Below are 21,234 nucleotides of genomic sequence, written 5' to 3'. Positions count from 1 at the left end.
TAGGCATTGTATATTTATAATTATATTCTAACTATATTAATTTTTTGCTTTGATTGAACTAAATAATTTGAAAAATGTTGTATTGTATGACTTTTTAAAATTTCAATGGTCTTTTTCCTATAAGAAGCTATTTTTTTTCCCCTAATTTTTTGCTGAACGTTTCAGATACATAATTTGTAGAAATATTATTTACTGCAGCCGAAGTTGCCTTTACAATGTCGTTTTCAAGGTTTTTTGTTTGTATATACTCCACAACTTTATTAATATCTGTATATCTCGATAGAACCTGTAATTAGTTAATGTATAAGTTTTGTGTTATTGTATTATTGTTTAAGTGTGTTTTGTGTGATTTTATAATTGTATAAGTATCTTTTGTGTGATTGTATTATTGTATAAGTGTGTTTTGTGTGATTTTATTATTGTATAAGTGTGTTTTGTGTGATTGTATTATTAGCCTAAGTGTTTATTGCACAACACTGCGGCCAAGCCACATAAATATTTTATAATGTAAAAATTATTACATACGTTAATTTGAGAATTTAGCATGAATTGTATTGCACCCAAGTTAATAATCAAAAATTCATTGAAATCCTCTAAATTAATACGTGCCCCATAGCTGCATATATAATTCATCAAGCAAACACTTGTTGTTGCCCCTCCTATAGTGAATTTTTGAACTGCCGATGCAATCATCATTACTAAATCCTTTTAAAATAAATTTGATTTTATATAAATAAATGAATAAATGAATATTATAATATAATTCTAGACAGCATTTGCAAAATTGCCATTTTTTAATGTAAGAATATAATGCATTGTTTACTTTTCGACAGCGCACTCTAATTGATGGGCATAGAGGTTCGGTACAATGTTGACGAAAAATGTGATATAGCAATGAAAATTCAAAAATAAATTCCTTAATACAAAATGGGCATGGTATCATCAGTCGATGTTCATGTGACTTATGTTCTGTATAATTTATTTTTTGTATAATATTCGATTTGTCTATAACTAAAAAAATAACAAATATTATGTCTTTCGAAGTTGAAATAAAATGAGTTCTATTAGATTAGGTCCGGGTGAGTCTATATAATGTGCCGGGTGAGTAATATATACTTGACCGAATGAGTTCCTATACAGGGTGTAACAGAAGGTCTTAAATTGTACCGCCAATAATTAAAACACAATTATTAATGAATATTATGATGAATCATATTTACACGAGTTTATAGTCAAGTGCGTACCTTTCTTACCATTGTGGACGCCTATTATGAATAATAAAGTCAACAATGGCATTGAAATTCGCCAGAGTAATGCCACAGTTGAGTCTTGGTTTAAAACTGTAAAAGTTGACATACTTGATGGCGACCGAAGGTGGAAATGTGGTCGGTTTTTAAGACTTATGAGAGAGCGTGTGCTTAATGTCCATAAACAAATAAAGTACAATATTAGAAAAAAAGCTTGTACGCGTGTACTTGATTTTGACGATAAGTCTACGCAGAAAACTACCAAAGGAAATGGGAAAAGAAAAATCTCAGAAATTACTAGCCATAACCATTTAGAGGCAAAAGAAAGTTGGGGGAAAAAAGAGAAACAACCAAAACATCTCCAACCCACCATGTACCGTCCTTTCAAAGCCCTGCCGTTAAAAATCCCAAATTCTTGACCACTACAGCAGATGAATATAAAATTTTGCCCAAAGTGGTCGATGGTATTTTAAAGTGTTCTGGTTACAGAATGTGATAATGAGGCTAAATTAACTGTTGACGAGCCTATTAACAACAATGTGGATGTGGATGTATATGATTTGACAAAGTCATTAGACAATAATTGTTTAATGAAATCGGTTTCGACACCTGGCAGTTATAAATCTCCGTTTCGACGGTCAGTGCAGCAATCTATAGATTTACACAAAAATATGCTCCCTAAAGATTTGACGTACTACAAACCAATGCCAGCAGATACTATATACGCGACAGATTATATAGTTGGAAGTTATGGGCACATATTACCTAGTCACCAAAAAATTGACATCTTAGACGACTTGTACTTCCAAGATTTTGATTCATTGTCTGCAAAAAATTGGTTGAGTAACTTCGTCATAGATCTTTGTTTGGTGTCATATGCTTTTAAGCAGGGCTTAAAAAACATACAGGTGTTATCATTCAACCATGCAAGACAACTGTTTGAAAAAAGAGAAATTGTTGAACAGCATAACAAAACTACTTTTACTCAGGATAGTACGGTTAATCTACCATGGTTAGTGCATAGTCATTGGATAGTGGTTGTTTTAAATTTTAAAACCGAAAATTATTACATCATGGATCCATTTGAACCATATAACAATGATATTAGATTATCAAAATTTAAAATCAATGTATCCGAAATGCTGAAATCAAAAGTAATTTACGGAAACGACAGGCAAAAATGTCCAACATTATCACGTATTAAATGCCCTTATAAAAACGTTCCACAACAAAATGATGGATATAATTGTGGTGTTTATTTAATTCACTACGCATTTAACATTATGGATGGTTCTGAGTTCAGTTTAATTTTTTTTTGTTTTAGAATATTTCATATTTGGATAATATTGAAAGTTTGCTAAAAAATGAAAAAATTGAAACTGATATCATAAATACTATTACTGTAAAACAAGGTGATAATTTGATAAATGTTAAGTCTCCAACTGACGACAAAAGTTCCGAGTACTGGACTATCAGCCACTATAAAGTCAAAAATATTAAGAATGTTGATAGCAAGAACAGGTAATATAATGGTGTTGGGATATTTTGTTCCGTGGATATTTTGTTCCGCGGGATAATTTGTTCCCTTTTGAGACATTTTGTTCCGTTTTTGGATTTTTTGTTCCTCTATGGAGACATTTTGATCCTTTTAAATATTTTAACAAAAAAAAGTAGGATATTTTGTTCCTTTAATTAAAAATCAAAAGGGGAACAAAAAATCCTAGAACGGAACAAAATATCCTAGTGGGACATTTTGTTCCGCGGGGATATTTTGTTCCACTCGGTGGACTTTTTGTTCCGTTTTGTGAATAATTTTATCCATTAAAAAAAAAATTATAACGGAACAAAAAATCCTAAAACGGAACAAAATATCCTAGTGCGACATTTTGTTCCGCGGGGATATTTTGTTCCACTCGGTGGACTTTTTGTTCCGTTTTGTGAATAATTTGATCCATTAAAAAAAAAAATTATAACGGAACAAAAAATCCTAAAAGGGAACAAAATATCCTAGTGCGACATTTTGTTCCACTCGGTGGACTTTTTGTTCCGTTTTGTGAATAATTTGATCCATTTAAAAAAAAAATAATAACGGAACAAAAAATCCTAAAACGGGTATAGCATTTGAAGTTCAAGTTTTGACTTAATACGTAAAAATTACGGCAATGTTCCAATTATCTTAGATAGAAATTCATAAAAGTTTTTCTTTTTAAATCTAAGATTTGAAAATTTAATACAAGGCGCCTATGATATTTCTGCAATAGCAGTTGAAAAATAAAAGAAATATATATGAACAATTTTTTTTTTAAAGCATTCAAAGTCTGAATTTTGACAAAATACATAAAAATCACGAAAATTCGCAAATTATTTTAAACTAGAAATTCATAAAGTATTTTCCTTTTATATCTAAGATTAGTAAGATTTGAAAATTTAATACAAGCCTCCTAACATATTTTTACAATAGTAGTTGAATAATAAAAGAAATATATAGCCACACATTTTTTTTTTTTATAACCGTTTATAGTTCAAATGTTGACTAAATACATAAAAATTACGGCAATGTTCAAATTATCATAGATAGAAATTCATAAAAGTTTTTCTTTTTAATTCTAAGATTTGAGAATTTAATACAAGGCTCATAATATATTTTTACAATAGCAGTTGAAAAATAAAAGAAATATATAGGCACAAATTTTTTTTTACATGCATTCAAATTTTAATTTTGACAACATACGTAAAAATCACGAAAATTCGTAAATGATCGAAAATTCGATGATCCTTGATTTATAATATTATAAAAGTTGTATTTAAAATGAAATAAAATATTATTGTTATTTCATTATTTGTTTATATTATGTCTTAACAATTAACACAAAGCGTTGATTCTATAGGTACATCTCTTCTATAAAATCTTCTACATTCTCCTCCTTGCCTTAAATTAACAAATACATTTTTTAACAATTATCAAAATGAAGTAGATACCAACAATTTTGATAATTTATTACAATCGATCCCTAAAAATTGCTATAAAATAAATTGTCAATTAATTTATAACTAAAAAAACAATAAATAAAGATAAGTAATATAATAATGTTGTCTCAGTAACAATTGCAAATTATAAAGTTAATTAATTTATGATAATTTTTAGTGCAAAAAAATAATCATATTTTTAAGGGAATTATTATTTATTACTATTGTAGAGACCTTTTATAAGTAAATTGCCGGTGAGGCCCTTGGTACCCAGTCCGGGAGTTTACCAATTGCGCTTAAAATTACCTTTTCATATACCAATTGCGCTCTAAACATTTAAGGGTCGATATACCAATTGCGCTCTAAAAATTTTAGGGTCGATAGACCAATTGCGCTCTAAAAATGTTAGGGTCGATAGACCAATTGCGCTCTATACATTTTTTACATGTATTATACAGTTTTACAAGGTTTATGCAGTTTAGTCAATGAAATCTAAAATAAAATAATATTAATAATAATCAGAGAATAGGTGGTTAAATCATAAAGTAATAAGATTTTGAGTTTATATGATGTTTACATGATATTTGTATTTTGCATGCTTTAATAATAATAATATTTTTTTTTAATTATAATTTGAACATGGCATTACAATTTAGAATAATATAATTTGGTTAGTTTACAGAATAATATATTTGTTCAATAATACATTTTTTCACTACGAGGAAAGGAGAATATAATCATCATAAGTATAAAAGAACAATTGCCTACATTAAGATATTAAAATAATTCATTTAGTCACCACGAGGTATAATAATAATATGCTAATTTAAAAAAATATATAATACAATTTTCGTACATCACTCAAATGCATACTTCCGTGATCAAAATATGTGCGTGATAATAATAATGTTTCATAAAATTCCCGATACTGGTATAAAATATATTAAAACCAGTCACTTTAGCTAGTAATCAATTGATCAATAAATATCAAGCAAATTTTAATACAAGCGCAATTGGTATATTGACCGTAAAATATAAGAAGCGCAATTGGTACACTGACCCAAAAATATATGCAGCGCAATTGGTACACTGACCCAAAAATATATGCAGCGCAATTGGTATATTGACCCTTAAATACAAATTTTGTTTTAGGCGCAATTGGTCCATAGCCCCCAGTCCGACCCTGAATGATACCTACCTATCATTGCATTCAAATCTAACCTACCATAGTCAGAGGTCCACCGTCCACCCCACCGCCTAATGTACAACAGAGCGACATCCACTTACTCACTTTTTTTTTTATCATTTTGGTTTCTGTCTGTAAACATATTCAAAATATATTTCTGGTTAGGCACGCTCAATTGGTTTATATAATATACTATTGATAAATATAAAGTTTGAACTATATTAGGTAGGTACTATACCCTAAGTACCTATAGGACAATAAAAAGGGCTTGATTAATTTTGAATATTTTATATGAATTCACTATATGATATTTATATACAATAAAAAATTACTAACTATTATTTTCAAGTGTTTGATTGTAGTACCTACACTATAAATTTATCTGAAGAATATGTATTCGATGCACACTGCGTTTGGCAAGATTAGGGGGAGGCAAATATAAACCTTATATACCTATTATAATGTATATTTTAACAAAATAGGTAGGTATATTTTTTTGTATTGGAAACGCTCTCAATAGTAACTAGATAGTAAGATGTAACTGTGGAAGACCCTATAATTTAGGAGAAGGTTCTACACATGAAGCTCATTTTGAAGGAAGGAGGCTGTATAGAGGAATACTGGGTAAAACCGATGTTCAATATTGTTTTGTGAATGAAAATTATCGGTTTTAGATTTATTTCATTCCTTATCATGATTCATGAAATAGGTAAGTTAAATAAGTATCTGCAGCGTTTTGGTTTAAATTTTTATTTGACGACAAAAATGTTTATTTTAATTATTATTATATTATTTACATATTTTGAATGTAATGTTTAAAAATGGGAGAACTACCTATACTATAATAATTATCATGATAATATGATATACGTCTAGTATAAATTTACAGCTTATAAAGATTCTATTGTACCTACTATCTACTAGGTAACCTATTTTTATTTAGTATTATGAAGTGTAAGTAATCTATAATTTCATAATAATTAATATATTATGATTTGGGGCAAAGCGATTGTTTATTATTTTTTTATAATGCCTAAGCATTGATAAGTATCAATTTATTGTAGGTTAAAATTAGGTGTACACATATCTAATAAATAATTATACAATTACAACTTTTAAATATTACCTGTATATTTTAGGCATCTTGCAGGTACCTACTCAAGGTAATACTCTTAATAATAATATGAGTAATTAAAGATGTTATTTAACAATAATTTAAATTAATCTAGAGCTGTTGAGGAATATAAAGTACCATAAACTACATTATATTATTTTGTCAGGAGAGTGAAGAAAAAATAAATACATTTATGTGATCTTACCACTAAAAAAAGCAATTATTACTTAAATAAAAACAATTAATTACCCAATTTTAAATGAAAATTAATTTACACAGCTTCAAAAAGCAATATTATTAATGTTACTTGTTTAAATATTTATGTACACTAGTTGGTACACCCTGAATAGTATATTAAGTATAACTTATAAAATACGATCTTCACAAATGTCATATGCTTTTAACTTATATTAAAAATAAAAATCATTTAATAAATTTTATGTTTACATTCACATTTAAATGGATTGATTTTTTTATAATACCTAATAGTAACCTTGAATCTCAGTAAGTAGGTTTTTAATGTATATCTAATACTAATACCTATCTATAGTGCCTCTATGGGAGAGACTCCCCTCCCACACACATACATATATATTATATATATTTCAGAATTTTTCATAGTAACTTTGGGAATGATATGTCTGAAAATTCCAAAAATTGTAAACCTTTAGTTTAGTTTAGTTTTGTGATTAATTTAAATTAAAAGTAGATAGGTATAAAAAGAATTGACCATGTGCATAATATAAGTGTTGAATTATTCATATAATATATTAAAATTAATAACAATTTCAAACTTAAAACTCATTTATTAAATTTAACAATATAAATGTAATCATAACTTTATTAATTATGGTAAAAAATCCAAACGTGGAAAAAGTGACGAGTTGCGGGGCCACAGTTTCATGCTTAGAAGCAACTCATCAGCAAACAATTGACAATGCAATATACATTTAAAGGAAAAGGCAGGAGGCTAAATTTTCATGATACTCCATTTTACTATTTAACTAAACGTTGGTTATTGTAATGATACATTTTATAACTTTCAATGATATTATTTCTTCTTTATTATTTATTTACAAAAAATACATTAATATAAATATCAATATATTAAGATATTTATTTTTTCTTTCAGTTTTTCCCTACATAATTCAGTTTAATCATATATAGTGGATATTCATTAAAAAATTTGACTGTAACATAATATTCATATGATCAGATCTGGAATTGAAGGTAATTAGGTACTTAATCAATTATGTTAGGTAAATACCTAACACTATATGAATATTAAATTTATTTCTTTGTTTATAAATAATACCTACTTATTATAATAACAATAAATTATGTAATGTATGCAAAAATAAAATTTATTTTAAACAATTAAATATAAATCACAATTTTCTCAATTGGAGATCTGCATAAGGGGCAGACATTTTGTTCTAAATGTTGCACACAATCCCCACATAAACATATATGCTCACAAGGAAATATTTTGGCATTAGCATATTCTTCATTGAGACATGCCACACATACTTGTCTTCCTAAAATCAATAACAATGATTGGAAAAAATAATTATTTTGTTAAATACTCATGGGAAAATATATATTAAATAATAAACTATACATACTTATAGCCATGTTTAATTCAATTTCGATACTCGGGGAATTAATTTGTCGTGGTAGACGCGGAAAAAGTGGAAATTGTGGAGGTGGTGTTACAACAGTAGGTGGTGATACCATAACTATTCTAGGAGACCAAGTACGTGACAATGATGAATTTCCCAATAAGTCAATTTCTTCTTGAAGATCATTGTTTTCTTCATCATTATGAAATTGAGACACATTTATAATCGGTAACGATATAGGACTATGCATTATTGATACTCCATTTTACTATTTAACTAAACGTTGGTTATTGTAATGATACATTTTATAACTTTCAATGATATTATTTCTTCTTTATTATTTATTTACAAAAAATACATTAATATAAATATCAATATATTAAGATATTTATTTTTTCTTTCAGTTTTTCCCTACATAATTCAGTTTAATCATATATAGTGGATATTCATTAAAAAATTTGACTGTAACATAATATTCATATGATCAGATCTGGAATTGAAGGTAATTAGGTACTTAATCAATTATGTTAGGTAAATACCTAACACTATATGAATATTAAATTTATTTCTTTGTTTATAAATAATACCTACTTATTATAATAACAATAAATTATGTAATGTATGCAAAAATAAAATTTATTTTAAACAATTAAATATAAATCACAATTTTCTCAATTGGAGATCTGCATAAGGGGCAGACATTTTGTTCTAAATGTTGCACACAATCCCCACATAAACATATATGCTCACAAGGAAATATTTTGGCATTAGCATATTCTTCATTGAGACATGCCACACATACTTGTCTTCCTAAAATCAATAACAATGATTGGAAAAAATAATTATTTTGTTAAATACTCATGGGAAAATATATATTAAATAATAAACTATACATACTTATAGCCATGTTTAATTCAATTTCGATACTCGGGGAATTAATTTGTCGTGGTAGACGCGGAAAAAGTGGAAATTGTGGAGGTGGTGTTACAACAGTAGGTGGTGATACCATAACTATTCTAGGAGACCAAGTACGTGACAATGATGAATTTCCCAATAAGTCAATTTCTTCTTGAAGATCATTGTTTTCTTCATCATTATGAAATTGAGACACATTTATAATCGGTAACGATATAGGACTATGCATTATTTGTACGTCTTCTTCTGCGTAGAAACTTATTTGAGGCATATTATGAACTGGTGTCGATGTAGCATTAGGAGTACCAACTTCTACATCAGACCCAAATGATGAATTAACTAACGGGAAAGTGTTCAGACTTTGTACGTCTTCTTCTGCGTAGAAACTTATTTGAGGCATATTATGAACTGGTGTCGATGTAGCATTAGGAGTACCAACTTCTACATCAGATCCAAATGATGAATTAACTAACGGGGAAGTGTTAAGACTTTGTACGTCTTCTTCTGCGTAGAAACTTATTTGAGGCATATGAACTGGTGTCGATGTAGCATTAGGAGTACCAACTTCTACATCAGATCCAAATGATGAATTAACTAACGGGGAAGTGTTAAGACTTTGTACGTCTTCTTCTGCGTAGAAACTTATTTGAGGCATATGAACTGGTGTCGATGTAGCATTAGGAGTACCAACTTCTACATCAGACCCAATTAACAAGGATGATGTAGACAGTGAAGTATTTGGGCGATAAATAGCACGAGTGGTAATGTTATGTTCTTCAGTTTCATCTATAAATAATTTATATATATATGTATAAATACAAACAATATTAAATTTATTAAAATATAAATAATTAACCTTACCAAAGCCATTGCTGGTTGGTCGATCCATGCCAAAATTCGGGGTAGTATGCTTTGTATATAGTAGAAATTCGAATACACTGAACCTTTCATGGCGCAGTTTTTTGGTAGCAACACGAATTTTTTTATCTTGTACCTTCCATTTTTTTGGTTGTTCATGTCTGATTTCTATACCATCTTGAACTAATAAAAAGTCATTTGTAATTCCTTTCATGAAGGTAATAAGTTTCTCTGTAAATATATATAAAAATAATTATTAATTCTTGTTTTTTAATTTAATAATATTATATGCAGATTTTTAGGTTCCAATTTATATCAAGACTACTTGGGTCTAGAATTTATTTGTAATTATAAATGCAAATTATTAAAATGGAAATACTATATGTTATGCTTATGTTAATCATAGGTAATTGTTAAGTATTCTATTTGTTTTGAAATAAATTTAAATTTGTCAGGTCTCATCTATTGTCCATTATAAACAAGTATGTACAATAAAGACATAGACTTAATTATGGTTATAAATTATAATTATAAAACTTAAAAATAAAATAAAGAAATATAATACACATTGATAATTATGCATAATATATAATATCAAAAATTATAATAATATAATAAAGTACCAAGAAAAATCCATGGAGATGGGTGAGGATGTTGAATGTGCTTCATTAAATGCATATGACTGACTTCGAGATGATTATTTGTTCTGCGAACTCGATTATTAACAGACATTATGCTGCTTAAATTACCTATATATTAAAAAAATATATGATTTTTTTTTTTAAGGTGTAAGAACACTATTTGTTATAAAAGTCCAACAAAAATTAATGAGAACGGTTTTTTGGGGAAAATCATGTATAATATTGATCTGAATGTAAGTAATCATAAAAATGTAAGGTTAGCATAACTTTTAAATTTAATCACACGTATGAAATTAAAATGACAAATACTTTGTTCTATAGTTATTAGGAATATATATAGTATTTTAGTATAGTTGTATGTAACATCTAACCATAAACAGACTTCACAAATGGTTTGTGGTACTGTTATACTTTAAATAAAATAAAATAAATTTCATAGAAAAGATATATTCTTACCAATAATCCAAGTATTATAGTAGTATTTTAATAAAGATTTCATATTATGCCTATTTGTAATACTTAGAACTCTATGCAGCTCATCAATATAACATTGTAATACATTCTCAAATCCTTCAAATGTTTTATCTTTAGGCAATAGAGGAATTGCCATAAGCATATAAACAATGTCATAAACAGTTTGATTCCTACGGCATAAATCAGTTAAACCTAAATTTAACAAATAACAATAATTTAGAACTAACTTTAATCAGATAGGTACTTAAATACTGATGATTTTAATAAAAGCTGACCTTTTTTTTGAATATGACGCCAAACACATTGTGAATGGTGAAACCAGCAACCATAAATGTTTATGTCTGTGAACACTGACTTTATCGCTGCAATAGATGAATGTTCAAAGTCTACAGATATACATTTTGGGTTCCAGTTTCCAATAGTTTTTAGGTAATTGAACAAATGTATGTAACTGGTTTCTGTTTTGTTACTCATTAGAGCATATACTAATGGAAAACCCTGTAAATTATGTTAGAATTTAATAATACAACCACACATTTAAACATAATGCCTATAAATTAGGTATCTCAATTGTAATACCTATATATCTCCTATAATCAACACTTTAAGACTGATTTAAAAAATTGTATTTTAACTAAACTTATTATTAAAAATATTCTAGTATATATTAAATTTGGAAATTTATCCTCGATACATCCTTCATTATACAAGTAGCAAATTATTATTTGGATAAATATACACATATAAACAGGAAAACAATAAAATTCAATAATTCCATAAATTGTACATTTGTATAGTTGTGCATTGGAAATTATAATAAAATTAAATATATGAAACTTACGTTGTCCATATACATTCCCATGATAACAAAAAGTTGACAACATTCACCTTGAAATTTTGGAGATGCTTTAAAAGTTCCATCGATGATAAATTCGGTTCCACTTCTCAAGAGCCTAGATTTAATATGAAAATGTATAAATAATAGTTTGAAAATTGAAATATATCATAACATAAAATACCTATTTAGCCAATAAATTGGAATAGATTCTATGTATATAATAATAGTAAATTCCAAAATATTTTGTAATTAATTATTTATTTTTAATTAAATTTATATTTATTAAGTACCAATAGTTATAATATACATAACTTATTAGTGTGATTTTATGATTCAATGGAGGATATTATGTGAAGTCCCCATCCCCAAATATTTAAATATAAAATTACACTATAAAATAACACCTCTCTTTCAAAAATGCTGACCTATGTACCTGCATTTATTTATATCATAGACTATACTAGTGGTCGTAGTATGAATGTAGTGCCAGCGGCAAGACTGCACTGTTCGGCCTTATATTCTCCGTATATTAGTACCTATAAGGTCTATGATTTATATGCTTAGTCTTAGTGTGTATGATAGACAAGAACCATCTATATTACCTACCTACCTACTCTAAAAATAAATAGATATTAAAGAAAACCAACCTCTTTAATTTTGGAACAATAAACACAAGTGAAATGCCATCTTCCAAATTTCCAGATTGTCCAAAAAAAATATTCTGTCCCTCAATTTGTACCTTTTCTGCAAAGTCATTCAACATTTGATTTTTGAACGATAACATAGAATTAGGTTCAGGAGGCAAATTTTCTTTTTTTGCTTTTGACATTTGTCTCTTAAACATTTTATATGGCACATGTACACTCCTAAACTCTGGTCTAGCACACACTTCATTGAAAATAACCCTATGATTTGTTTGTTCTCTTGTCGCTCTATCTATTAAAGTTTTTCTAAAAGTAGCCAATAGTGTTTTATTTTTATTACAATGTTTATGTGACTTGTACAACCACAACGTTTCCATATCAGGGAGCATGATTTTCCCTCTTGCCGGGCAGCTAAAAAAGAATAGATATAGATTAGTAAAATTAACATTAAAAATATTTTTCATTTCTATTCAAAAATTGTGACGAACATTATCAACCATTTTCTTGCATATTAGGTAGGTATTGGTATATTATAAATTGTTTAAGGTGTTAGCTTGTAAATGAATAAATATATAGGTACTATAGGTATATTAATGATCAATAGGACCCGGAAGTTTATACACTAAAAACTACAGAAATATGTATGCAGTTATATTATGCGCTTAGATAATATGCTTGAATATATTATATTAACCAATTGGAGAAAAACATTGTTTTTAATGTCAAATGGAAATTTGAAAAATACGATATAAGAATATCTTGTAAGTTTTCTCAATATAATTAATGTCTTAATTTTTTTATTCAAGAATTTTCATACTGGTTCTTCATAAAATATTTTAAAATATGCTCTAATAAATTGTAAAATTAAGAAACTTGCTCTAAAATTTAAAAACCACTAAATATGCACTAGATGCCTAGGTATAAACTTTTGATATGTTTTTTGTTGTGTCTTGAAATGCATTCCTAGCGCACTTGGCAATAAATCTAATGGTTAAAAAAAACTTTCTGGCCCTAATGATCAATCATAAGGCCATATTAATAATGTATTATAATATATTATATATTATTCAATTATTCCAACTACAAGATATTGAAGCACTCCTTACCAACCTATAGAGTATAGGTACAATTGTAGTATTATACCAAAAATATATAGGCCTTAATAATATCCATTCAGGCTAATGACCTCAGTTGTCGAAGCCTTAACCAAAAAAAAAAAAAAAATAATAATATCCATTATATATTAGGTAGGTATTACCTACCTAATAAAAATACCTATATAATGTTTTAAATTGTTGATCACTTACTTTTGATCAGATATTCGCCATTTACTGCATTTCAATATATAATAACTGGGATTTTTTTGTTTTATCCAATAAACATTGTCGTCAACGTCTTTGTACACAGCACAATTTGCACGAATGCCAGGAACTTCAAAAATTTTACCATTTGCATTTTAACTTTATTATAATCGTAGTTAAATAAATAAAATAATATACCTATACATTTGAGCTATTAATGTTATAATTAATAACTTTTATATAATAATACCGACAGTCCGACAACACCAACAACAATGAACATTAAAGAGTGCACAACAGTAGAAAATTGGAATTACACTATTTCTCGCGTACTAAACAATCAAGTATTCTGTATTATAAACAGTATAAACTATTATTACTTAAATAAATACCTACAAAGAAAAAAAGAATTTATATTTGTCAATTTTCATGTGTTCTAAATCGGTTCTCACTACCACACATTACACAATGCGCGCACAAGCAGCAGTACAACAACCATTGTCGAAACTGGTTATTTATCGCCGTGGCGAGGCGCACGGTTTATAAATATCTAATATTTTGATACGAAAATATTAAATAATAATGTTGTCAATGAATTTTGATAATAATCTGATTCTGATACTAAAATTAATTACTTTATTCACATTTTCACAATTACATCAATAAATATACTTAGTAAAATCGGCGCCTAAATTCTTATTAATATTGACTTATTATCTAGTTTCAAAATTGAGTATTAACTAATTAGAAAATTAGGGCGATAATTAGTATGACTTGAGACAATGTCGAGAGAGAAAAAAAACGTTATCCACCATTGCACAACCACAAATCGTTTTGGAGCGATTTCGCTAATGGTTTATGGACGGGGACGACCGCGCATAAAATACTAATAGTTTCCTCTACCCCTTTTTTTAGTTAAGTATTCTCGGTCGGGTATTAGCTAAGGGGGACCATTTCTTAACCAAACTTTTCGATTAAGCCCCTCTAAAATGTACTCCTGGAGTCGGGGGTCAACAAACCCCCCCTCTAGGTGAAATTTAAAAATGTTCAGTTTTTGTAAGACATTTCTGAAGGTCAAGATAAGGGTAGATTGGTGCCTGGTGGTCGGTGATCAAATTCGGCATCTTGTTTCATGACAGTAGGATCGGTTATTCCCCGTCTTTAATGGCTTCAAAAGTTCAAATTTTTTATTTTTCGGGTTTTTTGGCACGGATACTTATATTTTGGAGCCATTTTGGTAGTCGGATTTTATAGAGTACTTTTCCTCAGATCGATTGGTACTGATATCAAGGTTATCCAACTTTTGGTTCGGGAGTTATGATTTTTTATGTGTTCGTTGTACTTAGAAAATAACGTAGTTTCGTGTTTTTTGGAATTTGAGTTTTCGTTCGATCTCTACGAAACTTGAGATCCTGGTACTTTGGTGTTTGACCATTCAAAAAGGTCCATGGTCGAAGTACGTACGACCATTATTTCACCCGGAATCGGGTAGAAAAAAGTTGAAAAATGCATTAAGTGATTTTTCGAATACCCATACGTTTTTTACAGTTTACGTCCATTTAACGTCTTGGATAATTATTATTTTGAACTTTTTTTTGAAATTTACCTAGTAAATTAACGTTTTACCCTTAGATCTGTGCTATAAGTGGGATTAATTCTGTAATCCCAAGTCGTTTTTAAAGTGTGAACATTTTAAATACAGACGTATTGTTTATTTTTTTTTTACTATTATGTTTTTGTTTGTTATTAGGTTTTGGTCGACCAGACCAATGCTCAGCATCATTTTGAGGTCTGGTTTTTTCACCTATGGATAGGTACTTTAGTCAGTAGTCACCTTTTCATATAGACGCCAGAACAACAGTTATTAAATATAAATAAATGCAGGGCTAGATCTCCTATCAGCCTTAACTCTTAAGCCTTTAGAGCTGTCTATTTCTAGCGGTAATTATATACCTATACTACATATTCTAACTCTTTTGTTTTGTATTATAGATACCCATCGTTTTTTTCTGTAAAATACTGTTATTAAGGTAATTTGTCCTTGATAATAAAATGTAATAACATATAGTTTTCACACAGAAACCACACAGGTCATTGCAACTGTTAGTACTTCCACTATTATTAATTGCGAGATTTTCACAAATTTTGTTGAAGTGTTTAACATTATGTTATGTAATTTTACACAATTTAATAAATTAATACATTAAAAAAAAAACAAAATTAATATGATAACTAACTGCAATAATCACTATATATTGTATATTCGGCTAAAATACCTTCGGCGGCTTCAGCTGTAATATTTGTCAGCTAATCTATTTTCGGTTAAACTATGGACTATGGTTCTGCTAATATATACCTATTTATCCAACAAATTATTTTTCGGCTAGAATACGGATCGGCTGATATATTATCGGCTAGAATACGCACTTCCTTGTGTAAGAACACTAGGAACCTATATCTAAATAATAAAATAAAATACATCTTCCATAAAATATAACAAAACTTTAGATTATTTGTTTGGTAGTTGGTTATGTATAATAAATATATAATTAAATACCTAACAAATATACAGCAATAATAATTATCAACTATTATTGAAGGACGCGGACGTCAATATAAGGGGGTAAAATATAAATATACATATATATATATATATATATGTATATATGTGTGTATTTATTTATTTATATTGAGAAAAGTTCTTTTATGACTAACTGGACTGTAAAATTTGTATAATCTTTCCCACTATCGTCTAGCATTGGTAACTTGCTACCCAACTCAGATATAGATAAGGTGCATTTTGCTTCCAATGATTTTCATCATTGCGTTAATGTACGTAATAGCCAATAGGTTTTCAGTAATTACACACCTTGTAGCCGTTGTAGTTGCCTAAAACGGATTTTATAATATATTACTAATTTTACATGATTACAATAATTATTAATGATGATAGTTGTCATTGTGGTATCATTGCTTTTGCTGGCCTAAATGATCAAAATTAAAATTCTAGTACTTGCCCTTACCTACCTAGCCCCTTGCTTATTGCTACTTGAATGTTATTTTTTAAAACGATACAATTGACCTTCCCTATTGACAACGTTTGTCAACAGAGAAAATAAACTATGATAAGCAAATTTCGAGTAGCATATTGTATTATAAAAATTATAATAATATTATTAATAAAATAATATATCTAATGCATTTGATAAAATCAATATGAATCATTGTACCTAAAAGGCTAATAGTAAAGAAGTAGATAATAATATAATTAGCCTAAGTTGTACACAATTTTATAGTTACCACTGTTAGCAGTATATTTGTATATATGTATACTGCAAAAAGAGTAATATTAATATAAACAGAAGAACCTAGAAATATAAATTTGATTAATTGGGTAATGTTAAAAAATTGTAAATTTGTTTCCAATCAATTTGTATCATTGTGTTCAATATAACGCATTATTATATTATAATTAAACGCCTGGAAAATGTTACTTATGGTTGATAAAAATTAGATTAATAGCAAGTCTCAATTCAATGTTCATAGTTAATTAAAATATATTTTTTTTTCAAATAAGCATAACAATATTCACAAAAATGTCATAAGTACTATGTAATTGCAAAATAAGAACTATAAAATTAGTATGAAGGGGTGCTTTGGTAAAGTAGGTATAACACGTAGTTTTTTAAGAATTTTGACACAGTGGAGCACTAACTGAGCATACACGAATGAAACATTTTAAATCAGAAATGTGCACAGTGCCTCCTAGGGTTCGAAACTTGAATACATTTTTAAGGGATGGAGCACTATAACGAAGTGCTAAAATGCACTAACTTACACTAACGAGTCACAACAAATAGTCTAGGTACCCAAAATATAAAATGGATTTAATGCCACCAATAAATTTACTTATGGTCTAATTGTAACTTCATCGGTCTTATTATCACCTGTAGTCTTATTGACACGTATAGATGAATTACACAATAATATTAATTAAAAATACTAAATAGGTTAGTGGGTGCAAAACAATCTTTATAAGTTACCGAGACGTATATGATAATTAGAGTATACTTCTACCATTGTTTATAGTGTTTATACCTTAAATTCAAAACATGTAAATAAAATAACAATTAACTTCAACATTTTTATCATTGAATACTACCTACATTACCTACAAACAAAAATGTTACTGTTGATGTTGCAGAATGAAATAAATCTAAAACTGATAATTTTCATCCATAGAATGCATGACAAACAGTACAGCCCCCCTTCTAAAGGAGCTTCGTATGTAGGCCCTTTTCCCTTATTTAAAGGGCCTTAAACAGTTACACCTTACTATCTAGTTACTATAAGAGCGTTTCCAATACATGCAAAACAATATATTTTGTTAAAATAAGTTTTATTGCCTTCCCCCTAATCTTGCCAAACTTAAACTTATACCCAGTGTGCACCAATACCTACGTAATTTTCTTCAAATAAATTAATCTTATTTTATAGTGTACAACAGTCAAACACTTGAAAATAATAATTATAATATAATAAAGTAATAAAATATTTAATACCTATTCACCAAGCCGTTCTTATTGTCCAATAAATATATTTAGGTAGGATAGTTATTTTATTACATTTTATGAAAGGATCAAATTATTCACAAAACGGTCCGCCGCGCCGCGCGCCGAGGGGAACAAAATATCCCCGCGGAACAAAATGTCCCACTAGGACATTTTGTTCCGTTTTAGGATTTTTTGTTCCGTTATTAATTTTTTTGAACCTATCAAGTTATCCACAAAATGGAACAAAGTGTCCACCGAGGGGAACAAAATATCCCTGCGGAACAAAATGTCCCACTAGGACATTTTGTTCCGTTTTAGGATTTTTTGTTCCGTTATTAATTTTTTTGAACCTATCAAGTTATCCACAAAATGGAACAAAATGTCCACCGAGGGGAACAAAATATCCCTGAGGAACAAAATGTCTCAGTAGGACATTTTGTTCCGTTTTAGGATTTTTTGTTCCGCAATTGATTATTTTGAAAAAGGAACAAAATGTCCCCAAAAAGGAACAAAATGTCCGCGGAACAAAATATCACCTTACCAATATAATATATTATATTATTTATATATGGGGAGACCAGGACTATTTTTGGATAAACGCTTTTATTACGAATGTAAACTAGTGAATAACATTAAATTATTATCCCTACAAAGCGATACACATTTCTGTCAACTTATATGCTCTTTATTATTTAATCACCAATATTCAAAAATGTATTAACATTATTCACTTCGTCCAGCTATCCGCTTACCCCAGAATATAATATACTTGTAATAAATGTAATATATGTTTTTTTAATAATCATATTACAGTTAGATAGATGGAAAGAAGCTGAATGTAGTCTTAAAGTAACGATAACCGACCAAGCAAAAGATCAAGAACTTAAGAATAATTTATCAGAGGTTGTACAAACAATATTCACACGCTTTATGTCTGATCCAAAGAGGAAGATAGTAAGATCTAAATTATCAAAGACATAATAATGTATTTATTAATGACGGTAGAAAAAAATTTGAATATATAATAGGTACTATGCAAAATAAAAATTTTTCAGTTTAAATATACTTGTGTTATGAAACATATTTATACATCACTCACATTATATATCAATTAAATATCTGTTACTATTATATTGTAAAAATAAATTATATATTTATACATAGTATTTTATTTATGTATGTAAAAAAAAAAAAAAAATGATTGTATATTTATTTTAAATTGTAGTAAAAAGTAGTGTAGGTACATGAGTTAGTATCATGAAACGTAAAATAAAAAATAATAATAATATAAATTACTGGTTAACAGCTGATTGAAAAAAAATTAGACTACTAAGTCTTGCAATATCATATCTGATAATGAGTTATAATGATACTGTAATAATTCATACATAAAAGAAATATCGTTAGACTCCATATTACTATAACTTAAGTCATAATTCTGAATATATTGGTTTGTAAATTCATTCCGACGACAAGAAGAAGGTAACCCGTTTACATCTGCCATGATTAGTGAATATGCTGTGTCAAAAGTCTTTTGATGACTTGACAATTTTTTTTGTTTTTCAATAATATATAAATCAATACAGTGTTGCAATTGTTTCAAACGGTGTAAATCGATATGTGATAAAGTAATATAATTTTCATTAGAATGTAATATAATTGAAGACTGTTTCACATTAACAGAATAACTTAAATTGTCAGTTATTCTTACACGTTTACATCGAGTTTGCAGATTATCGATAATTGCATTGTAATTATTTTCACACATTAATGTAAGCCATTGTTCTAGATCAAGGTTTAAAATCTTTTTAGTTATTTTACATTCTAATAATATAACGATTGAAATCTTTTTGTTAACAAGCAATCCAACTGTTACACTTTTTTTGCCATACGGTCGAATTTCGAATACCGACTTTGAAACAACCGGTGAAATCATATTATTGTAGCTAGCGGTCTTTAAATTCTTATCGATTTTTTTTCGTTCTGAGGAATTACGTTTGTTAAAGTAGTGTTCTGATTGTTAGAGTGTTTATCATATACTGATAATATTGCTAAATATAACAACATTTTATACTAAAATTATTTAAAAATAAAAAAAAAATGCAAAAAAGTAAATACGTGACCTAATTGATAAGTGTGGAAGGGGGAGAGAAAGATTATTAATTATTAATGATTATATACTTACATTAATTTGCATCAAACCTGAAATTAAACCTTATATATTTAAACAGAACTTCACGCCTTATCCATTAGGTCACGTATTTACAAGATAAAGGATTGAATAATAACACATTTAAGTTGTTTAATAGAATTCGATAATTTATTCGATATATATTATATAACATTTTTTATACATATATATATATATATATATTATATACATCTTAATATACTAGCAAGTGGTATCATATGATTCAATTTCACAATTACATTTAGATCTTCCGCATTTGGTTTTTACATATTCAACAAAGTGATTTCCTTTTGATAATAATACATATATACATTCCGGATTATGTCTCGAGTGTTCAATCCATGGTATATCATCTTTTTTCCAATCGTGTAAGACAAGTCCGAAGGAAAAACATTCTACAACATCTTTTACTCCTCTGAATATGAAACCACAATCAGCCAATAAATATTTATTTTGAGGTATATTTGATGGTAATATATCATACGTTTTTAATCTGGATGTAAATGTAATGTATTCCGGATATGCTGGGAATGATTTGCTTCGTACTAAAGAAACTAATGAAGAAATGTCATTGCTAGTTTTTTGTAAGTTCATGTTTTTAAATGACATTGAAAATCAAAACGTATTACTATAAAAAATATATTCTTAAGAGATACGAAAATAAACATAAAACACAACTTGGT

The 21,234-nt window shown here is 28.0% G+C and overlaps 3 protein-coding genes across 3 annotated transcripts; all 3 read right to left on the bottom strand.

The window, feature by feature from the left end:
* Positions 1-8,754: 8,754 nt before the first annotated feature.
* Positions 8,755-11,138, bottom strand: LOC149060184 (uncharacterized). Its single transcript, XM_089216096.1, has 5 exons — positions 11,007-11,138; positions 10,533-10,658; positions 9,913-10,140; positions 9,034-9,837; positions 8,755-8,946 (listed from the first exon to the last, which is right to left on the bottom strand). The coding sequence occupies exons 1-5, from the start codon at positions 11,047-11,049 to the stop codon at positions 8,786-8,788; spliced, it is 1,362 nt and encodes a 453-aa protein (XP_089072222.1). The 5' UTR covers positions 11,050-11,138; the 3' UTR covers positions 8,755-8,785.
* Positions 11,051-13,920, bottom strand: LOC149060183 (uncharacterized). Its single transcript, XM_089228112.1, has 6 exons — positions 13,814-13,920; positions 12,510-12,917; positions 11,866-11,977; positions 11,300-11,522; positions 11,110-11,216; positions 11,051-11,056 (listed from the first exon to the last, which is right to left on the bottom strand). The coding sequence occupies exons 2-6, from the start codon at positions 12,893-12,895 to the stop codon at positions 11,051-11,053; spliced, it is 834 nt and encodes a 277-aa protein (XP_089084238.1). The 5' UTR covers positions 12,896-12,917; positions 13,814-13,920.
* A 5,761-nt stretch (positions 13,921-19,681) lies between these two features.
* On the bottom strand, positions 19,682-21,234 carry LOC149060182 (death-associated inhibitor of apoptosis 1-like). Its single transcript, XM_089216390.1, has 2 exons — positions 20,799-21,234; positions 19,682-19,796 (listed from the first exon to the last, which is right to left on the bottom strand). The coding sequence occupies exons 1-2, from the start codon at positions 21,158-21,160 to the stop codon at positions 19,682-19,684; spliced, it is 477 nt and encodes a 158-aa protein (XP_089072516.1). The 5' UTR covers positions 21,161-21,234.

This window comes from Diuraphis noxia, unplaced genomic scaffold (assembly GCF_037042655.1).
Source record: "Diuraphis noxia isolate RWA-SAM2 unplaced genomic scaffold, SU_Dnox_SAM2 contig0001, whole genome shotgun sequence".
NCBI lineage: Eukaryota > Metazoa > Arthropoda > Insecta > Hemiptera > Aphididae > Diuraphis > Diuraphis noxia.
This window is presented reverse-complemented; position numbering and strand designations above follow the sequence as displayed.